The sequence below is a fragment of the Onychostoma macrolepis genome, chromosome 04 (assembly GCF_012432095.1).
Source record: "Onychostoma macrolepis isolate SWU-2019 chromosome 04, ASM1243209v1, whole genome shotgun sequence".
NCBI lineage: Eukaryota > Metazoa > Chordata > Actinopteri > Cypriniformes > Cyprinidae > Onychostoma > Onychostoma macrolepis.
Window position 1 is genome coordinate 15,202,226 of NC_081158.1, and position 23,430 is coordinate 15,225,655.

The window sequence follows — 23,430 nt, forward strand, 5'->3', positions numbered from 1 at the left end:
ATGTAAAGCGCTTTGAGTACCCAGAAAAGTGCTATATAAATGTAACAATTATTATTATTTGCTCTTAAAGCCGCTGCTGAACGTAACACAAATCTGACATACATGCTTGTAGTTTCTTTTGCACTTTAATATGAAATGATACAGGCTACAGCCTATCGTCTTATTTGATTGATTGTCATATTTACTTAAAGAACGAAATAAACATGATTGAACATCAGAACGTATTTTATTTCAACCGCAGAAAGACGTCACTACACACCAATTTTCAAGTTTGAGTCCAACAAAGTTAATTTACTCTCCTGTCTGATTTGTTTGTCGGGCAAGATCGCAGATTCTGCATTATGATTGGTCAGATCACCTGTCAGACAAGCTCTTTGCGAATGGTCAATTGAAGAGCACAGTGTAACGGCTGACAGGACAGGAAAATTAATTTTTACTGACATATGGCCTGACAACCTCTCATCTGACTGCAGTTCACTATTGTTCTACTGAAGCTCCCTCGTCACCTGTACCGTTTTCACGCCCGTTTGACTGTCTGAGAATTCTCCCATTTGATGTGGCCGTAAAGACGTTCTGCATCAAAATAAATGCAATTCTTGTCAAGAAAAAAGAGACACAAGCAGCAGTTGTGAGTGGGGTGGCCAACGCTACCTCCGCCCCTGTGTTAACTGCGTTAAATATCTTTAACACTGTTACATTGGAAAATTAATCGCCTACATTAACGCACTAATTTTGACAGCACTTTTTATATTCTAACAGGTGCGAAGAAGCAGATTGTAAGACTGAGGGTCAAATCTGGTCAGAATCTCAATGATCCTGCAGTAATGAATGTTATCTTACAGTGGGTAAGTATTAAACAATTTGTGTTAAAACAGACAATAGATAATCCACATTTCAAAAATATGGTACTGTGCAATGTAGTGCCCTGTTAAGCATTAGTGGCACACGTCCTATGTTATTATCCAACATAAAATTAACTAATTTTAAAAACTAATAACTAATTATTATATGAATTATTAACTAATAATAATTCATAATTAATGTAATTTATTTTATTTTAATTATCTGAAGGATTTGTGAGAATTCAGGTACCAGGTAGAGCCTTTAATAAAATTCTAATAAATGTAAGTGTAATAATGTAAGTGTAATAAAATTAATATGACATATTAACAATAGGCATGCAAGATGTAAACACCATAACTATTAGAGAAACCAATAAATTCATAATCACTGCTGATACATAATAAACAAATAAAAATTAAGAAAGGTTCTAAATTAAATCATAGATATACTTGTTAGCTGAATGTAGCAATAGAAAGGAAATGGATGGCATTGCTCCTTATGAGAAACCACTTCATAGCTACTATTTGTAACATTTGCAACCCCATTCCTGATGTGTTCCATTGACCTAGTTTCCACGTCTGTGTCTGATTATGACATTTGGATCAGGTGTGTCTTGTTTATTATCCTCATTTTGCCTGTTTATTTATGTTCTTGTCTGTTCAGTTTGAATTCATCGGGTCTCGTTGATTGTTACGCGTGTTAATACCTTCCTCTGTGTGGATTACCTATCTGTGGATTTATTAAAGACTGTTAACCTTCATCAACACCATATTATGACAGAAGACCCGACCCAAAAGTTAAGCAGTGTGTGTTGGCGTGTTTTCTCATTTTTGAAAGTTTTTCTTTTTTTTATTATTTGTGGACAACCCTACCTTCCTCCTCCTGCTGCTGGAGCAGGGGGAGCGACTTCTCGAGGACCATACCAGGACCATTCTATACCTGGAAGTGGCTCATTACACCAGCTACCCAGACAGTAAAAACATATGCTGTATAAATTCTAAACACATGTTTGGTAAGTTTATATTTATGTTCCACAGACAGGTAATCATTCCCGTAGTAAAGACATCTTCCACTGGCGATGCAGATTGCGTACAGACTTGCGTTCCAGTAGCCATTGATACACCGACCTGGGTGATGCTGAACTTCCATTGTGCCAAGAGGGTCCTTACTATATGGACCGGGCACCTGGGCCAGTTCAGAAACTCAGAAACACGGTGTGTGTGTTAACATCTAGCAGCTAATTAAGTTAATTGACTTCAGGTCTGTAACATGATTAGCATAGTCTCTCAGAAGTAAAGATGGGCAGAGGCTCTCCAATCTGTGAAAGAGTGCGTAAAAGATTGTGGAATACTTTAAAAACAACGTTCCTCAACGTCAAATTACTTTGCAAATCTCATTATCTACAGTGCATAAAATCATCAAAAGATTCAGAGAAACTGGAGAAATCTCTGTGTGTAAGGGACAAGGCTGAAGACCTTTGTTGGATGCCCGTGGTCTTCGGGCCCTCAGACGACACTGCATCACTCATTGGCATGATTCTGTCATTGACATTACTAAATTGGCCCAGGAATACTTCCAGAAACTGTCGGTAAACACAACCCGCCGTGCCATCTGCAAATGCCAACTAAAGCTCTATCATGCAAAAAGGAAGCCATATGTGAACATGGTCCAGAGGCGCCGTCGTTTCCTGTGGGCCAAGGCTCATTTAAAATGGACTGTTTCCAAATGGAAAAGTGTTCAATGGTCAGATGAGTCCAAATTTGATATTCTTGTTGGAAATCACGGACGCCGTGTCCTCTGGGCTAAAGAGGAGGGAGAACTTCCAGCATGTTATCAGCGTTCAGTTCAAAAGCCAGTATCTCTGATGATATGGGGGTGCATAAGTGCATACAGTATGGGCAGCTTGCATGTTTTGGAATGCACTATGAATGCTGAAAGGTATATAAAGGTTTTAGAGCAACATATGCTCCCCTCCAGACAAAGTCTATTTCAGGGAATGCCTTGTGTACTTCAGCAGGACAATGCAAAACCACATATTGCAGCTATTACAACGGCATGGCTTCGTAGTAGAAGAGTCTGTGTGCTGAACTGGCCTGCCTGCAGTCCAGATCTTTCACTTATAGAGAACATTTGGCGCATCATTAAAAGAAAAATACGTCAAAGACAACCACAAACTCTTCAGCAGTTGGAAACATATATCAGGCAAGAATGGGACCAAATTCCAACACCAAAACTCCAGAAATTCATAACCTCGATGCCCAGATGTCTTCAAACTGTTTTGAAAAGAAGATACACCATGGTAAACATGCCCCCGTCCCAACTATTTTGAGACCTGTAGCAGCCATCAAATTTGAAATTAGCTCATTTTGTGCATAAAATTGTAAAATTTCTCAGTTTAAACATTTATGTTATCTATGTTCTATTGTGAATAAATTGTGTACATCCATTTTATAAAGATAAAAATTCAACCAGTTTTTTTTATCCCCCAAAATAATAACCTATACCCGAACTGCTGAAACCCATTTTAAAATCAGACATTTCATTACCATGGAAATGGTACATCAAAATAATGTTACAAAATGTTTTCGTTCATGAATTATGAAAATTTAAGTTTGGATAGTGCACTTTAATGTCTATGTTCAAAAATGTGAGTGACAGTTAAGGGGTTAAAGGGTCATCGGATGCAAAATTCACTTTTACATGTTGTTTAAACATAAATATGTCTTGGCATTGTGTGTACATCCACTCTATAATGATAAAAATATATATTTTTTTTAATCCCCCAAAATAATAACTTATACCCAACCTACACCCGAACTGCTGAAACAACCATAACTTTTCAAAAAGCAGCTAAAAACACAGCTTTTCCATCAGAATTTAATGATACTGCAATCCTAAACCAATGCAATGTAACGAAAAAAAAAAACATCATCTTGAAAATTCAGTCAATAATTACTCACCCTCATGTCGTTACAAACCCGTAAGACCTTTGTTCATCTTCGGTACACAAATTAAGATATTTCTGATGAAGTCCAATACGCGGAGACTGACACGGAAGAGAACTAAAAAGTTGAATGAAGTCATTATTTCTATTCTCTTTGCGCACAAAAAGTATTCTCAGATTTTATCAAAAATATATTTTGTGTTCTGAAGATGAATCTTATGGGTTTGAAACGACATGAGGGTGAATAATTAAGACAGAATTTTCATTTTTGGGTGAACTATCCCTTTAAAGTAGCTGAGTGACATTTAAGTTTTTTTTTTTTTTTTTTTCAAACCCTGCTACACATTCTGTCTATTTTGTTGTTTACTGCTAAAAATTTAAAGTCACACAAACCACTGTTTTACTTAAAGATTTAAATGGTATTCAGGTGTCTCTCATTTTAGTAAGAGTGTTGCAAATTGCAAACTTTAGAGAAAATTATGTAATATTTGGTTACTCCTGGCGAGGTTGATAATCAACATTTTTTTGAATGTTAAGCATCTCCATTCAATGACAGTTTGTTGAGAAAAAAAAAAAAAAAACGTGTGTGTGTGTGTAATATATATATATTAGGGCTGTCACGATATTAGATTTTTCACATCACAGTTATTGTGGCCAAAAGAATTCACGATATCGATATATCGCGATTATCTATAGAAACCTTGGGGAATCAGCCAAATTAATTTTTACTTTGTTTATTCCGTTTTTCTTTTTACCCAATGAACATAAGGATACTGATAAACACAGGGCACATGCATTTTCACTTCATCTTCAGGTCACAGCTGACCTGTACTCTGGCTTTCTCGGTCTTCTTTGAAGCTCCCTATGAAATAACAAGAGAGAAAATATTGTCAAGTTCAACAGTATGATGAATAAATATTAACATCAAAACTGACACTTTAACCTGTTAACTTGTGTAAGTTACCCGTATTTTAATCTCTTTAACCTATAGTTGCACCGGTGCCAATGAAGACATGCAGTTAACGCACATCTAATTAAGTTTTAATGTGAGTCTAGAACGACCGCAGATGAGGCATTAAGTGCATGGCACTGCGACCAAAATAACATTTTACAGAGTTTAATGTTGCAATGTGGTCGCTCAGTTTTTCTAGATTTGTTTTAATTGTGTAAAAAAGATTTGATCAAAGAAACTAAGTGCTACGCACATGTATTGGCCATAACTTCATTGCAAATACAAAATTTAGACGAGTAAAGAAAATGCGGTACTTATTAAAAGAATCACCCCTTTATTTAAATATATGAACACAGGAAACCGCTGTTAACAGGTTAATGTAACATTTCCCATTTCATGACTAATAAAATAATGATAACTTACTGTCTGTATAATTTTGAACATGGTTCTTCTCAGACTAGCGCGTCAGTATACAGGTGCATCTCAATAAATTAGAATGTCGTGGAAAAGTTCATTTATTTCACTAATTCAACTCAAATTGTGAAACTCGTGTATTAAATAAATTCAGTGCACACAGACTGAAGTAGTTTAAGTCTTTGGTTCTTTTAATTGTGATGATATTGGCTCACATTTAACAAAAACCCACCAATTCACTATCTCAACAAATTAGAATAAGACCAATAATAAAAAAATTTTGTGAATTGTTGGCCTTCTGGAGAGTATGTTAATTTACTGTATATGTACTCAATACTTGGTAGGGGCTCCTTTTGCTTTAATTACTGCCTCAATTCGGCGTGGCATGGAGGTGATCAGTTTGTGGCACTGCTGAGGTGGTATGGAAGCCCAGGTTTCTTTGACAGTGGAATTCAGCTCATCTGCATTTTTTGGTCTCTTGTTTCTCATTTTCCTCTTGACAATACCCCATAGATTCTCTATGGGGTTCAGGTCCGGTGAGTTTTCTGGCCTGTCAAGCACACCAACACCATGGTCATTTAACCAACTTTTAGTGCTTTTGGCAGTGTGGGCAGGTGCCAAATCCTGCTGGAATATGAAATCAGCATCTTTAAAAAGCTGGTCAGCAGAAGGAAGCATGAAGTGCTCCAAAATTTCTTGGTAAACAGGTGCAGTGACTTTGGTTTTCAAAAAACACAATGGACCAACACCAGCAGATGACATTGCACCCCAAATCATCACAGACTGTGGAAACTTAACACTGGACGTCAAGCAAATTGGGCTATGAGCTTCTCCACCCTTCCTCCAGACTCTAGAACCTTGGTTTCCAAATGAAATACAAAACTTGCTCTGAAAAGAGGACTTTGGACCACTGGGCAACAGTCCAGTTCTTCTTCTCCTTAGCCCAGGTAAGGAGTCCACGTTGTCTGTGGTTCAGGAGTGGTTTAACAAGAGGAATACGACAACTGTAGCCAAATTCCTTGACACGTCTGTGTGTGGTGGCTCTTCATGCCTTGACCCCAGCCTCAGTCCATTCCTTGTGAAGTTCACCCAAATTCTTGAATCGATTTTGCTTGACAATCCTCATAAGGCTGCGGTTCTCTCGGTTGGTTGTGCAACTTTTTCTTCCACACTTTTTCCTTCCACTCAACTTTCTGTTAACATGCTTGGATACAGCACTCTGTGAACAGCCAGCTTCTTTGGCAATGAATGTTTGTGGCTTACCTTCCTTGTGAAGGGTGTCAATGATTGTCTTCTGGACAACTATCAGATCAGCAGTCTTCCCTATGATTGTGTAGCCTAGTGAACCAAACTGAGAGACCATTTTGAAGGTTCAGGAAGCCTTTGCAGGTGTTTTTGAGTTGATTAGCTGATATATGTCACCATATTCTAATTTGTCGAGATAGTGAATTGGTGGGTTTTTGTTAAATGTGAGCCAAAATCATCACAATCATTAAAAATTAAAAGAAACAAAAACTTAAACTACTTCAGTCTGTGTGCATTGAATTTATTTAATACACAAGTTTCACAGTTTGAGTTGAATTGCTGAAATAAATGAACTTTCCCACGACATTCTAATTTATTGAGATGCACCTGTAAGTACTTTGGCGCGGCCGCGAGCTGCGTCTTCTTGTTTGACAGGTGTCAGTGTTAAGGCACAATTCTGCCACCTGGGAGCTCAACCAGGTACTGGCGCTGGAGTAGGCTATTTGCGAGTTGTGTTATCTTAAGTGTCCTGTTCATTTTAAACATGATGGTTATCGCAAATACCGGTATATCGTCACACCCAAAATTAACACGATGTCAATATATCATGATTTTAATATCACGGTAATTGTCAGTCGTATATCGCGACACCCCTAATACACACACACACACACACACACACACACAGTGAGGAAAATAAGTATTTGAACACCCTGCTATTTTGCAAGTTCTCCCACTTAGAAATCATGGAGGGGTCTGAAATTGTCATCGTAGGTGCATGTCCACTGTGAGAGACATAATCTAAAAAAAAAAATCCAGAAATCACTATGTATGATTTTTTAACTATTTATTTGTATGATACAGATCATATATAGCCCCTGTAGTATTGCAAGTGCCAGTTACTTTTAAAACAGGCAAAGAGGGTGTGAGTACCAGTAGTAATTCATAATAAAGAATCAATTATTTTTCTTTAGACAAAACATAAGCTGAAGGAATGGGGGATAGAAAAGGAAACAAAAGTGACATGGAGAGTTCAAGCAAATGGATATGTGTTTTCACGAGTTACACACTTTTAAGGTAATTTATCACTCTATCAGAATTTGCAAGAAACAATAAGTGTAATGTTCTTCTCTGTAATGGATTTAAATACATAAGTGTTTCATTCATTCTCCTTATGTACACCTAGTTTCAGCGGGCAGCAGTGGTGATCCTGGCTCACTTTGACTCCAGTTGTGTGCTCAGAAGTGTCAACACTGTTGCAGGACATATAAAAGGAGTAATTCTGTGCTGGTTATGAAGATCAGCAGTACATGTAAAATGTGTTAATATGATTGATATATTGTAAACTCCATCAACAATCTTAAAACAGTTAAATGCTACTTTTATTTAAAAAAAATTATTTGAGGTTTATTTTGGCACAGCTGTGATTTCACTTAGTAGGGGATGTAATTCTGTTTCTGTTTCTAACTTTATTTTTTAAATTCACCTGTTATTATAAAATGACTAGTATATAATAATTATAGTATAGATCATTTTCTGTATACCATTCCATAAATAAATCACTTACAGCAATCTTAATACCACGTGCTTCTGTACATATGCATGCAGACCTAAATTGGGCAAATTCAGAATATAGGAATTGGCCCCTCTTCAATTCATGAGTGAGAATTAGAGCTGAACTGACCACAACACAGGATGTTGAATTGTGTAATATTCTGGAAAAGTAAGTGTTCTCTTAAAACCAAAAGAAATGTGAAGAAATTTATTACATTTACATTTATTCATTTAGTACATGCATTTATCCAAAGCGACTTACAATTGAGGAATACAATAATCAATTCATTATAAAGAGGCAAATAGACACAGGAAGTGCTTGCAATACAAAGTGTCAAGCATTGTTCAGAGTAAATACTAGCTAGAGAGGGAGACGTTAAGGAAACAGAATCTTTCACACTTCCGTCAGTTATGAGACATAATCCTTATTATTCTTTTATCATTATTCTTTTGTTTTTATTCAGCCATTATCAGCCTTTATACTGGCAATAAAACGTTTACCAAGCCACATCGCTTCAATCCCAGTATACATTTACCCAAATATTATCAAAAGTATTTCTAAATAAATACAACAAAACATTTTCTTGCGACCTTACATGGCGTATTATGACAAAATGCATTATGAAGAAGAATTGGACCTGTTCTGCAGGTGCATTAGAGCTAATATTAGCATTATGCTACATAAGGCAATTTATGAGATTAATAGTGCACTTTTACTCAGAACTCACTTTACACCACCATCGAGTGTTTGTAATAACTTTCTTTTGAGATCACGTGGAATTTGGTAGTTTACTGTTGCTATTTATAGCCTTTTATATCGCTGCACAAATTAGCATTTCAGATGTACACATTAAACTCAAGAAAATCACATACAAATATCCTATCGTAATCGTGTGTTTATTATCTTATATAATCTATAGTGGCTGTTGTCATGTTTATTTCTGCTGTGTAAAAGCTTTAACATGTATGCTCTGGCTGAAACTCACGTTGTTTGTGATGTTACAACCGCCTCTCCATTCTTAAGTTGCCAGGTATACATTCCAAGTATAATGCACATTAGTAAAATGATCTATTTTAATTTTTATTTGTGTATATACACCTTGGTAAAATGATCTTCCGTGGTGCATTATAAAAGTAGCCCAAAAAACCACAACCCACGGCACACAATGATAGATGACCTTCCGTGCTGCAATGACGGGAAGAAGTTGGGGTCAAACCTTATCAAATGATTAATTTGCATCAAAAAAATATTATAAAAATATTTCTAATATATTTCTAATTTATTGAGATGCACCTGTATACAGGTGCTGGTCATATAATTAGAATATCATCAAAAAGTTGATTTATTTCACTAATTCCATTCAAAAAGTGAAACTTGTATATTATATTCATTCATTACACACAGACTGATATATTTCAAATGTTTATTTCTTTTAATTTTGATGATTAGAGCTTACAGCTCATGAAAGTCAAAAATCAGTATCTCCAAAATATTAGAATATTTACATTTGAGTTTCAATAAATGACCATCCCTACAGTACAAATTCCGGGTATCTCTTGTTCTTTGAAACCATAATAATGGAGAAGACTGCTGACTTGACAATGATCCAGAAGATGAACATTGACGCCCTCCACAAAGAGGGTAAGTCACAGAGGGTCATTACTGAAAGGTGTGGCTGTTTACAGAGTGCTGTATCAAAGCATATTAAATGCAAAGTTGACTGGAAGGAATAATTTAGGTAGGAAAAGGTGCACAAGCAACAGGGATGACTGCAAGCTTGAGAATACTGTCAAGCAAAGCTGATTCAAACACTTGTGAGAGCTTCACAAGGAGTGGACTGAAGCTGGAGTCAGTGCATCAAGACGTCTTCAGGAAAAGGGCTACCAAGCCACTTCTGAAGCAGAGACAACGTCAGAAGCGTCTTACCTGAGCTGTGGAGAAAAAGAACTGTACTGTTGCTCAGTGGTCCAAAGTCCTCTTTTCAGATGAAAGTAAATTTTGCATTTCATTTGGAAATCAAGGTCCCAGAGTCTGGAGGAAGAGTGGAGAGGCACAGAATCCAAGTTGCTTGAAGTCCAGTGTTAAGTTTCCACAGTCTGTGATGATTTGGGCTGCCATGACATCTGCTGGTGTTGGTCCACTGTGTTTTCTGAAGTCCACAGGCAACGCAGCCGTATACCAGGAAATTTTAGAGCACTTCATGCTTCCTTCTGCTGACAAGCTTTATGGAGATGCCGATTTCATTTTCCAGCAGGACTTGGCACCTGCACACAGTGCCAAAGCAACCAGTATCTGGTTTAAGGACCATGGTAGCCCTGTTCTTAATTGGCCAGCAAACTCGCCTGACCTTAACCCCATAGAAAATCTATGGGGTACTGTGAAGAGGAAGATGCGATATGCCAGACCCAACAATACAGAAGAGCTGAAGGCCACTATCAGAGCAACCTGGGCTCTCATAACACCTGAGCAGTGCCACAGACTGATCGACTCCATGCCACGCCGCATTGCTGCAGTAATTCAGGCAAAAGGAGCCCCAACTACGTATTGAGTGCTGTACATGCTCATACTTTTCATGTTCATACTTTTCAGTTGGCCAAGATTTCTAAAAATCCTTTCTTTGTATTGGTCTTGAGTAATATTCTAATTTTCTGAGATACTGAATTTGGGATTTTCCTTAGTTGTCAGTTATAATCATCAAAATTAAAAGAAATAAACATTTGAAATCTATCAGTCTGTGTGTAATGAATGAATATAATATAGAAGTTTCACTTTTTGAATGGAATTAGTGAAATAAATACATTTTTTGATGATATTCTAATTATATGACCAGCACCTGTATATATTATCTGAAAAAATATATATAACAGTATAGTTTTAAATATTCGACTTTTGGGTGAAATTTATGGAAAATGGAAAAAGTTCATGCTTACATTGATATTATATCATGAAAGTAGAGCATTTAAGTAGATGCATGCAATGGTAATTTCTTCATCTCAAACAATTTATTGAAACAAAAGCTAACAAGAGTGGTGGGTATACCACAACAAAAAAAATCAATGTCTCAATAATTTGTCATGTGAGCATCAATTAAAGCTTGACAACGATGTCTCATGCTGTTTACAAGTCAACTTATTGTCTGCTGAGGCATGGCATTCCACTCTTCCTGAAGGGCTGCCCTCAGGTGATTAAGCTTCTGGGGTGCAAGGTTACGACCCTCTAAATGACGACTCAGCTGATCCCATAGGTTTTCTATGGGATTCAGGTCTGGAGAAAGTGCAGGCCACTCCATTTGAGGTACCCCAGCCTCCAGCAGCCATTCCCTAATGATGTGACCTCAATGAGCTGGGTCATTGTCGTCCATGAAAATTAAATCAGGCCTGTATTGCTCATGCAGAGGCACTGTGACTGGACTAAGGATGTTATTCAGGTAGTATTGATGTATTGGCCTGTTGGAGACGTCAAGGAGAACGCTATGCATCAGCTACTGTTGTCACCAGACGAGCCTTTGGAGGTGATGGTGTTACATTGACTAGGACAGGTGTGTCCAGTCAGGGGTGCCGTAAAGGTGGGGAAGGTTAGGACGATTCTAAGGGCCTGACGATGGAGTGGGGGCCCTTGAGGGGGAAACGTGATTTCTACTGAGGGGGACCCCCCGGAACGCAATTTACTGAGAGGAATCTGGAACGTGACCTGTACGGAGGCAGAACAACCCCCCCGGGCCACGATTTCTACCCTCACCACCCCCCGTGATCGCGATTTCAATCCCAAGTGGGGGAAAGCGGGGCCCGAGTGGATATGCTGTCCAGGGGGCCCAGAAAACATAGCGGCACCCATGTGTCCAGTCAATACAGAACTGCCCTAAACTGAATGAATGGTACTGTGACTACTACCTGAATAACAATATTAATCCAGTCATTGTGCCTCTGAATGAGCAATACAGACTTGATTTCATCTTCATAGATGACAATGCCCCAGCTCATCGAGGTCGTGTAATCAGGGAATGGCTGCAGACAGGTGTCTGTGTAGTGTGAGTGTCAATATAATAAGGCAACCTCTGGTGGCGAGCAGACGGAAGACCATGGATAGGATTCATGACAGAGCCATGACAAACAACTGACAAACAACTCATGGACTGAAACTGGGCAGGCAGATAGTACTAAATCAGAATTGTCGATGGGATCAGGCAGGTGATTCAACATCAGACTCACTGAGGGAAACTGGACTGGCAGATAATTAAGAAACAAATTCATGTGTTGGAACTGGGTAGACAGATAGTTTGAAATTGGAATCACTGGAAAGATATTACCAGATCTGACCCTTTTCATGTGATATTTTAATGTGATATGTCAGGGCCACAATATATTAATTTGTGGGTATGTCATAGTATGCCACAACAGCTCATGGCCACAAGATTGTATTATGTCATGGCCAGGTCTTGAGATCCTATTCTGATGGAACAACATCTTTTTCTTGTGGTCAGAGTGTAATGCATAAACAAACCTGCATGAATATAGCAATCTGGGATTATCAGAAATGGATATTATCAATAAATTAATATTTTGAATTAAGAATGACAAAAAAACTCTGGCATTAAGGAATGATTACATTAATCTATATTATACTACTATAGGATTTGAATGAATTTTATTATAAGTAAAATGTTAAAAGAATATGTAAAACATAAAATAATAGAGATATGAGTGTAGAATACATTAAATCCAACACTTTTAATCAAACAAATTGTTCCCCAAAAATACCCCACAGATGATTTATTATACCATGTTGTAAATGCCTATTTTGAGTGGACGTGCATGTATCTTCAAATGCAAATGAGCTGCTGCTCCCCACCCTATTTTCCAGAAGAGGGCTGTGCATTTACAGCTTCAGTGTTGCAAAGTCTGTGGTTTTCCTGTGGAATTGCGCTACTTTTATACTGCTGCCAGGGGTTGTTTTTCTTTACTCTGTGGGTTGAAGTGAAGAACAGTGAAACAATTTAGAAAGTTAGAAAGAAAACTGTAGTTAAAAAAAGAAAGAAAACTGTATTGCTACGCCCTCGAGCTTGGTACAAAATTATATTTGACACCTTCATCCGGACATGACAGGTCATTCTAAAAGCTCATACATTAATAGTACAAACATTTTTCTTAATTATAACAAATTAAAATTCAACTATATTAACATTCTCAGACTGTATATTGTATATGTATATACTGTATACTGTCAGACTGTGTCCCCGTGTCTTGTGTTTTTCCCCTCCTCTTGTTTCCATATTTGGAGTTCCTGTCCTCGTTAAGTGTTTATGAGTTAATTAGTCCCCAGCCCTGTGTGTTTAGTTTCCTAATCTTGTATTTATAAGTCCTGTGTTCCCTCTCCTCAGTGTTCCGTCTTATATTGTCAATGTGTTTGTAGTTCATGTTTTCCTGAAGCTCTTCATTAAAGATTGTATTAATTGTTAGATGCCTCGTCTCCGCGTCTCTTCGTTTCCCTCCTCGACAGCACTTCTTTAGAATGTTTTGAATAGTTACAAATTAGATTCAGTTACAAATTGTTTTTTTTTTTTCACAACGCATTTCCTTGTATGTTTTGGCCAGCGTGAATTACTGTAGACGCTCTTACCACGCAAAGAAATAAAAAAACAAAAAAACAAAAACAATAATAAAATCGAGCCAGATCACGTAAACGTTTAAGACTGGCTATTGTAATATCAGCGTCAGGTAAAATTATTTGCATTCATTTCTGCGCTCAATTACATAATGTTTTAATTACATATGTACTACAAATAAATAACTAAAGTAAAAGTAAAGTAACCACACATTAACATGGTTTTGCTATACTAGCCATTTAGCTTCACCATGGTATTTGTGTTATTATACTAATGGTAATCAATCCGAATGACTATACGCAATGCACGTGTACAGAGCACGTCATCTCTGAAACGCCCAGATGTACAAAACAGACCCTCCCACCTCTGTAATAAACACGGAGATATTAGTCCCGTCAGAATTGGTACGTGAAAAATCGCAGACGTCATGTGATAATAATCGAAACTCAAACGTAGTTTAGAATACTAGTCCCGTCCTTACACAGACTTCCAAAACATTACTTGAGCAGACTGACTGCCCATTAGTGGTGGGTGGTGATTTTAATGCTGTCATAAATCCTGCTTTAGATAAATCTCAATCTGATACAACAGCCAATCCATCCTCTAAATTACTGAATAAATTTATCACTGAGCTCAACTTAATCGATCTTTGGAGAATTCAGAATACTAAAGCTAAGGACTTCACTTTTTTTTCTAATAGACATAAGACTTTCTCTAGGATAGACTACATATTTCTCAGCCAATCTATAATTTCGTCTAATTCCTCCATCTCTATATTACCAATTTTATTATCTAATCATTCTTCTGTGTTGTGCAGTGTTCCTCTTTCCGATGTTAAAGCCAAGTCCCTTAGATGGCGCTTTAACATATCATTATTAAGTTATCAGACTTTCATTACTTCACTAAAAGAATATATTAAGGAATTTCTTGAAATTAATATGCCCTCTGATGTGGATCCTCAAATAATGTGGGAATCGACTAAGTGTGCCATACGAGGATTCTGTATATCTTTCTCTTTTACTTGTAATAAAATTATCTCTCCATTTAAGCTTTTATTTTGAATTTCAGCTTTAGGAAATCGAATCATAGAGATTCGCTGGATCTGATTAATTGGTATTAATCAAAACATATAATTTATACTTTCTTAACGACTCGAGCCAGCGAGCATTAAACCAGTATATTTTAGCAATCCTGTTTATCTCGTGGATACGATAATAATACAGAATTGGTTGGGAAATTGTTGAGCAAGAGGTAACACGATCTTTGGCAAATAATTTAAGATTTGAAAATCACAGCACCAGACTATTCATAAAAAATGAATCGAGAGTTTATTTACTATTCTAGGATAAAATACAAAACACATACACACACATACACACGTTCTGGCAAGATGAAAGCAGTTTGAAGAAAGTTTAAGGCTATTCTCTTTCCTGAGAATAAAGACGACCCGAAGACGTCACAAACAGAAGTCTCTACTATCGTTATCTTTTAAAGATTCATTCAAGTCAGCTCAGCAAATAGAGATTGTTTGTTTGTTTACTTGCTTTGAGTTGAGTTGAAGGCTGTTCTTCTTGAGGGAATCCCAGACTTTCGCGCTGATGTGTCGTGGTCGCGTGACGTCACTCGGGAATCCTCTTTTGGATTGGTGGCTTCCTGGCAGCGCGAATGGCAAGGCTTTGAAGTTCTTATGCTGCAGGCTTTGCAAGTTACTTTGGTCAGACGTGGACAGAGTGTCCTTTGAGATGATCAGCTAGATGTTAAGTCTATAGGCGGGTGAGGCAAGACCAAAGTTTCCAAGCAGCCAAGTTTTCCAGCTCAGTTTTTTTTCCGCAGCTTTTCCAAAGTAGGGCGGAGCCCCGCCCAGCACGGCTTCTCTTCATTCATACATTATCTTAATGTTTCATCCATCATGTGAAGCACATTTCTTAATAACTTCTTATAAAAGTATTCGTCGTTCATACGAGACTGAAAATCGACATACAGTATAAAGTTATTTCAACTTCCAGCATTTGAGATAAGCTTTAACCCAATACTACACACGGCTATCTATTCAAAAAGACAGTTATAAGGCAAAGATCAAACTAAAACACACCATGCATAACATAAAACACCAAGCATATATATAGATATATATAAGACATCAAACATGAGGTATATGTCATATCGAATACCTATAATTTTACCTACTAAACGGGTTAAGTCATAGATTAAAATATCTTAAGTTCTAATAACCACAGCAAGATAAACAAAACATAAAATACCACATTCATATATATATTGTCTCTTGAGTATATTGCTTTAATAGCAGCAGTCTTTTCTTGACTGTCCTTTTGGCAAAGTCCATAAAAGTTTGGGTGCTTTTTTTGGAGAAGAAGAGAAAAGAGGCGCATTCCTTTGGAAGGCGGGAGACCAAAGCTGAGGTCGTGAGGTCATTAGGAGTATCACATTGTGTGGCTCTAGTGATCTTCTTAGCTCAGACGAAGCTGTAAGTCAGTCACTTTTTTGTTTATCAGAAGGTAGTTTATGGTAAGCGGGGTCGCAGTATCGCGAACGCACTGGTTCTGGAACCTCTCCAAAGAAGTAGTTCTTTGTTGTTAACTCCGTGCAAATGTAGCGCGATCATTTCATCCTCAAACTTATAATGGTTTACGAGTCTCTCGAGGTGATAAGGAGAGTATGGCCGGATGCTAGTCAGAGAATTGTAGCGTTGTGTTGGTCATTTGTTAATTTTTACGACACAGCGTGGAGGGAGGAACTCAGTGGGATGTTCTGAGTTAAGATTATGTGTGTGCGTTCTTTTCGACCAGGTTCTACATACTCTTGCCAAAGCGAAAACTCACCAGTTTACACAATTAGAAAATAAAATCCAATCATTGCAAAACCTACAAAAACAACATTTTACTGAGCAACAGGCACAGTTGTCCTCGTTAAAAGAAGAATATGATTTACTTTCACACTCGAAGGCGGAATTTATTTTACATAGAACTAGGCAAAAATATTATTTTGAATCAGAGAGACCTAGTCATTTATTGGCCCTCAGGTTGAAAGAATGCGAGTCCAAGGCATATATTAGCGCAATAAAATCATCGGATGATCAGGTCACCACGAAACCTGTGGCAATTAATGACATATTTAAAGGTTTTTACATGAATCTGTATAAAGCCGAAACAGATTTTGATGAACCAATTTGTAAGCAGTATTTAGATAAATTGGAACTGCCTCAGATCTCACAGATGGATAAAGAATCTTTGGAGGCCCCGTTAAGTTTGGAGGAGCTTCACGTCTCTCTAAAAAGCCTTCAAAGGGGCAAATCGCCAGGTCTAGATGGTCTCCCCCCTGAATTATATTTAGAAATTTGGGATTTGGGATTTGGTAGGGACACTTATGCTTAATTCATTTAATTTTGCAGTTGAACATGGGGTATTTCATAGAGATCAAAAAACATCACTGATTTCATTACTTCTTAAAAAAGGGAAACACCCATTAGATCGTTCCAGCTACAGACCGATTTCGCTTATCCCATGTGATCTAAAAATCTATGCTAAAGTTTTAGCTTTTCGTATGGAGAAGGTAATTCATAGTCTGATCAAGGAGGACCAACACTGTAAAAAAATGTTAAGCCAGTACAACAAAAAAAAACTTGGTATTAATTTCCCTAAGCTTTTTCTTGTTTACTCAACTTTTGTAAAAAAAACAGTTATACTGACTGAAATTAAGTTGTCAGTCATACAAAAAATATTTAATTGGGTTAACTTAAGATTGTTAGTTTTGTGGAGAGGTGCAACTGTTTTTTAACAAACCTTTTTAAGTAGAGCCAATTCAACATTTTTGGTCTGTAGAACTCAATGTCTGAAGTTGAGTGAACAAAAAAATAGTATTGGAAATTGGTACTAAGTAATAATATGTTACAACTGGAAACTACAATAACATTGCCCAAGTCAAAAACTGAAAACAGTGAGTCAATGTTAGCAAAACATTTATTAATGTTGAAGGCATATAGTGTAATTGAAATACTGCAACACAGTAAAACAGTTTTACAAACCACTGCCAATGAACATATGAGGAACACAAACTTTCCAAATTTAAAAGACCATCCATCTACAAAGCAATGACTCACCTAAACATGAGTCATTTAAATATCAAATGAATCAACAAATAGCCTATTAAGTAAACAAATAAGCATTTGGCTTTTTAGAGAATTCAACTCAGTACAAGTCTTAAAGGGATACTCCACCGTTTTTTCATATTAGACTATGTTATTCCCTTAACTAAGACGAGTTGATACATACCTCTCTCATCTCAGTGTGCGGTGACACTTTGATAGCACTTAGCTTAGCCCACTAAGCCCAGTTCATTCATTAGGTACCAAACCGAGATTAAGTTAGAAGCGACCAAACACCTCCACGTTTTCCCTATTTAAATACAGTTACACGAATAGTTGAACGACCAAGTATGGTGACACAAAATAAAACGTGCCGCTTTTCTAAGCGGGTTAAAGGATAACTATAATGTATGGCAGAATAGCACTTTTGAGAGTACTTCGACTCGGCGCAGTAAAAAGTCCCGCCTGAAAAATTTGTGAGAGGGCGAGGGGGAGAAGAAGTTTCAGGCGTGACTTTTTACTGCGCCTAGTCGAAGTACTCTCAAAAGTGCTATTCTGCCATACATTATAGTTATCCTTTTTAACCCGCTTAGAAAAGCGCCACATTTTATTTTGTGTCACCTTACTTGGTCGTTCAACTATTCGTGTAACTGTATTTAAATAGGGAAAACGTGGAGGTGTTTGGTCGCTTCTAACTTGATCTCTGTTTGGTACCTAATGAATGAACTGGGCTTAATGGGCTAAGCTAAGTGCTATCAAAGTGTCACCGCGCGTCAGAGCGATTAAGTGCACGCACTGAGACGAGAGAGGTATGTATCAACTCGTCTTAGTTAAGGGAATAACATAGTTTAATATGAAAAAACGGTGGAGTATCCCTTTAAATTCAAAATATTTAAGCCAAAGCGATTCATCAATGCAATTTTAAATACTGCAATACTGCAAGTACAATTAAATACTGCTGTTAAAACAGTATTACAAAGCACTAACACTGAATATGAAATGTGACTCAACAGTAGCATATGAGGAACACAAACTTTCAAGCGAAAAACATCAAGTAAACGAATAAGCATTTTACTCTTAGAGAATTCAAGACTACGAGTCTTAAAAATTAAAATTTCACCATTACACAATATACAGTAACATCCTAACAAACACCAACATTATGCCAAATGTACCCACCAACACTAAAAGCATCTTAAACTCCCTATACAGCAAGTAGCTTATTCTTCAGGGACTGAACTGTGTTGGTGCACTTTTCTCCCAATCCCACAAAGATGTTCTGCACTGCCTCAAATGTGTATTTTAGTCCTTTTGAATACTCAATGTTCAGCGCATAGAGAAGTCCAAAGAGTACCATGAAAGCAGTAGGAAAGTCAGGTAGGTCCTCCATGACCACAGTTTCCTCCAGGATGATGCTGTAGTTTAGACATGTCTTTTTTGTCTGCGAGATATCGTCCTCCATGACTTCAAGGATGCCCAGTTTCACTCCTCTTGTGTAGGTCTCCTCCAAATCAGTTTCCTATGAATTATATCAATTTCATGAATAATGGTTGTGCATATGTACAAATATAAAAAGCTCAAACTCTTGCAAACAAAACATGGCACTGTGGCAAGCAGGACAAAGCTAAGAGCCATCTGAACAAGCTCACCTACGTGGCGGCACACCTGTCTCGTGTCGCAAGGAAGGAGGTCCGGATGGATAAAAGGAGGAGCGGCGACAGTGCAAGACCAGGCCTGGACTATTTACGTTATGTTTTATTTATGTGTGTCTGGCAGTCGTTTGTGAGGGGCTGCTGGAAGGGATACTCCACTTTAAAATGAAAATTCTGTCATCATATACTCACCCTCATGTTGTTTCAAACCTGTATGAATTTCTTTCTTCTGGTGAACAGAAAGGAAGATATTTAGAAGAATGTCAGTAACCAAACAGTTTCTGGTACCATTGACTTCCATAAAAGGAAAAAATATATACTATGGAAGTCAATGGTACCAGAAACTGTCTGGTTACTGACATTCTTCTAAATATCTTCCTTTCTGTTCAGCAGAAGAAAGAAATTCATACAGGTTTGAAACAACATGAGGGTGAGTAAATGATGACAGAATTTTCATTTTAAAGTGGAGTATCCCTATAATTTTGTGTTTGTTTATTTTATGATTAAAGTTCCGTTTGTACGTTCGCCGGTTTCTGACTTCTCCTTCCCTGATCCTTTAACTGTGTTAAAATTGGAGCTGAATCCCAGGAAGGAGGAGGAGGGAACCGGCGAATGTTCAAAACTTTAATTATAAATAAACACAAACCAACAGTAAAAGCGGCAGCCCCCCACAGAGGACTGTGTATCGTACTGCTTGCCACAGGCACATTATGTGCTAACCTGATGTAAATACTTGATGAAAACAAGCCACATGGAAGCCATGTCAGCACCTTTATTAAATATATCCACACATTTCATAAAATAACAGTGATCAATGGAAATATGACATGAACAAAAGCTAAAAACTTACCAGGCAAGTCTTTGATATTGCATCGCACTCTCTGAGTTACAAGGGGAGTCCCCGTAGAGCTGTAGCGTGTCTGTGTGATAAGATGTCTGTTGTCTTGAGGGACATATATAATTTTAATTATAATTTACTTCTGCATGATTCCTTACAGATAATTTAAAGAGACTTTAAGGGGTGGTTCATAATTTTGGACATCGGACCTCATTTCCAAGTCAGCCTGTGTGTTATTTATCAGTGGAGTCAGTTTTCAAAAAATTTCACCCAGTCCTTCCAGTTGCATAGTTCGCCGGTGTTAGGCTAGCGCGAGTCAATGGTAATGGATAGCCTGCCATTAAAAACTGTTTTACCCACTCCACAGTACACCAAAAGCAAATAAATTATAACGCCATACTACCGATGTAAATGTCTGTTGAGAGAATAATGTTAGAATTCAAACTACACTCGCATCTCAATGTTTGCATTACATTTACAGGAACTAGTTTCTCAGCAGCAGCGGAATTTTACTTTGCTCCGGTTAGTAGTACTGCGCCGGAAAGTAACTATGCAAACTATGTTCACCGGCGAACTATGCAACTGGAAGGACTGGGTGAAATTTTTTGAAAACTGTCTCCACTGATAAATAACACATAGGCTGACTTGGAAATGAGGTCCGATGTCCAAAATTCTGAACCACCCCTTTAAAGAGGGTGTCACTGAAAATGTATTAGGGATGGTCAAAGGGTCAGAAATGGCACAAATTTTTTTTTACAAAAACTGACAGCAAAAATTTTATTTACTTCCACAATCTTTTGAAATTAGTGGTTATATCTTTAAATCGTAATCTTTTTGAGTACCTGAAGATATATATCAGCTTTGGGTTCTCAAATAGATTAAATAATTCTCACAAAAGATTTAAGGATATAACCCCTATTTAAAAAAAAAAAAAAATCACAAGTATAGAAATCATACCTGCTCATCAAAATGGTCCAGGATCCTTTTCATGTCATCTCCAAGGTCTTTACTCTTTGCCCGATACATTTTGATGAGGGCGTTGCAATATTTGTTAAGAGCTGTCATGAAAGCCGTTTTAAGGTCCACACAAGTGATCCTTTGGAACTCTGTACAAACCTGAGGAAGTGAAAGGATAAAAATCTGTGAACAACCTATATACAATCAGGACAAAATAATGTACAGACAAATTGTAACTTACTTGCTCCTCCAAAAAGAGGCCAGGCCATCTTTCTTTGATGAAAGAGACCAAGGGTTGCTCATTGACTATTTCTTTTCTCCTGAGAGGGAATGTAGTTTCCATTTTGGTGTTTAGTTTTGTCATGTCCATGTTCTTTTTCTTGACTTCAAGCTCAAGCTGTTCCCTTTCATGTTCCAATGCAGCATCATCTAAACCGACAGGATTGTCTGGAAAGAAGTTGATTTCTGATCTTCTTGGTTTCTTCTGGGGTACTCTTGAACCATCATCTCTTTTATTGTCAAGCTCACTACATCCAGCATTGCGTAATTTTTGTCTGTAATTTCCCATTTTAAATTTTAAGCTCATCTTCCAGCCTTTGCATCCTGTGTCACAGCCAAGTTCCCTTAGACATGGATGTCTGGAAACTAACGCAAGTGCCACCTGCTCAATTTCAGAATCACTTGGGAAAGCTTTAAAGGAGTACATTGTTTCTGCCAACTTGTCCAGTATTTCTATCTTGATGTCTCGTGTAACATCAATGGTAGTGTTCTGTTTTTCATAGACTTCATTAGCTTTTCTCAGTCTGAACTCTACATCATAGGAGAAATTTGGAATTAGAAAAACGCGTGGCCAGCGCTCTTCCCTGACTGTGGAAGAAGATGGACTGGACAGATTGGATGAGATGCTTGCTGTGTCTAGGGTAAAATCAGTCTCAGACCCTGTGCTTTCATTTCTTGGGGGTTCTGCTACTGCTGCAGTTTCCCAGATAATCTTCAGTGTGACCTTTTCAGATGGAAGTTCTTCTATGTTACTTAAATTGCAAAGCTGACCATCAAAATCGGGGTCCTCATACTGGATCAGAAAGTTTTGATCAATTTTCAGTTTGTCACAAAGAATTTCTTTGAGCTCATCTACTGATGATGGCACTTTGGGGAGTGCCAGTTTTTTTATGCACTCTGGATTCACAATCACTCGCAGCAACATTGTTGTTTTCTGAAACAAAATATACCATTTAGTGACCTCTTGCTAAACTGTGTACTCATGTTAATGCTGCTTGCAATCCCAATTGGAAAAATGCAAACTTTAATGTAACAAAAAATGTTTAGGCGACACCATGAGATTTTCCCCGATACTGTAGGCTGCAAGTGGGTAGAAGTCATTTAAATCCTTCAGCTCAGCAATAATCAGATCTTCGTATGGAAGTTCTTCAACCTTAAAGGCACGAACATGTTCAACATACCAAGAAGAAAATCTTTCCAGCACAAAAGAAGTCTGACTGTCAACTAACAAAATGCAGTGGATCTTTGCAAATTCTGGCAAGCCGCCACAGTGTCCAACAGACACCATCATACCTTTGGAGTATGAGGTCCCATGCAATTCAGTGTTTGATGCAAGAGATACAGTGTTAAGGTGAGCATATTTTTTCTCAACAGCTGTTTTCACCTTTCTTTCTAGAGAGGACACCTTCACAACTTTTACTTTGTCAACATGAATGGATTGTTTGAAAAAGCTGGGAGACTGCATGACATGTGCAACCATAAGTTGGTGCTGGTTGGACAATGTCTGCAATATGTTTTTGAAATTGTGCACGTTATGGACAACACGCTTGAAGAAACTGTGTTTTGCCTCAAAGCGCATTGTCCAGAACTCCACACAAGGACCAAAATGGCGTATGAGGCTCGGGTAGTGTTCCAGAAAATGGTGTTTTGGTTTCAATTTTGCATTTGGAAACACTTCAGTAAAAAGGTTGCGATGGTCAGATATTTTAGTCTCCAGGTAGCAAAGACTGTCCTCTGAAAACTTGGGTGAAACAACAAGCTCCACTATATCTTTAAGATCCATCAACAGTTGCCATGCCTTCTCAGTTTCTGGAATAATTTTGCCAATCATGAGTGGTATAAGCCTAATGAGTGTCCAATTTTCGTGTCCATTTCCACCAATGTTATTTTTGGAGAAGAAAGTTTTGGGTATGTTTTGAGGGCGGTTCACTTTGTCAGAGAAACAGTAAGGGAAAGACTGAATTACACTGTTTAACTGGTCAAGGGTAAAGAACTTATCAGATATTAGCTTCTGGAGACACAAAGACAACTCGTACAGCACAATTCC

The 23,430-nt window shown here is 37.6% G+C and overlaps 1 protein-coding gene and 1 long non-coding RNA gene across 2 annotated transcripts in view; one reads left to right on the forward strand and one right to left on the reverse strand.

Annotated features, from left to right (window-relative positions):
• The first annotated feature begins 810 nt into the window (after positions 1 to 810).
• On the forward strand, positions 811 to 7,964 carry LOC131539304 (uncharacterized). Its single transcript, XR_009270824.1, has 3 exons — positions 811 to 845; positions 7,373 to 7,475; positions 7,585 to 7,964. It is a non-coding gene; the product is annotated as an uncharacterized LOC131539304 (long non-coding RNA).
• Positions 7,965 to 20,195: 12,231 nt separating this feature from the next.
• The window catches only part of LOC131538514 (uncharacterized), a 5,531-nt gene continuing 2,296 nt past the window's right edge, over positions 20,196 to 23,430 (reverse strand). Inside the window, exons 3-5 of the mRNA XM_058772383.1 lie at positions 21,346 to 22,317; positions 21,105 to 21,263; positions 20,196 to 20,252 (exon numbers count right to left, since the gene is read on the reverse strand). Coding sequence (XP_058628366.1) covers positions 20,196 to 20,252; positions 21,105 to 21,263; positions 21,346 to 22,308 — 1,179 coding nt within the window. The 5' untranslated portion in view covers positions 22,309 to 22,317. The remainder of the gene's footprint in view (positions 20,253 to 21,104; positions 21,264 to 21,345; positions 22,318 to 23,430) is intronic.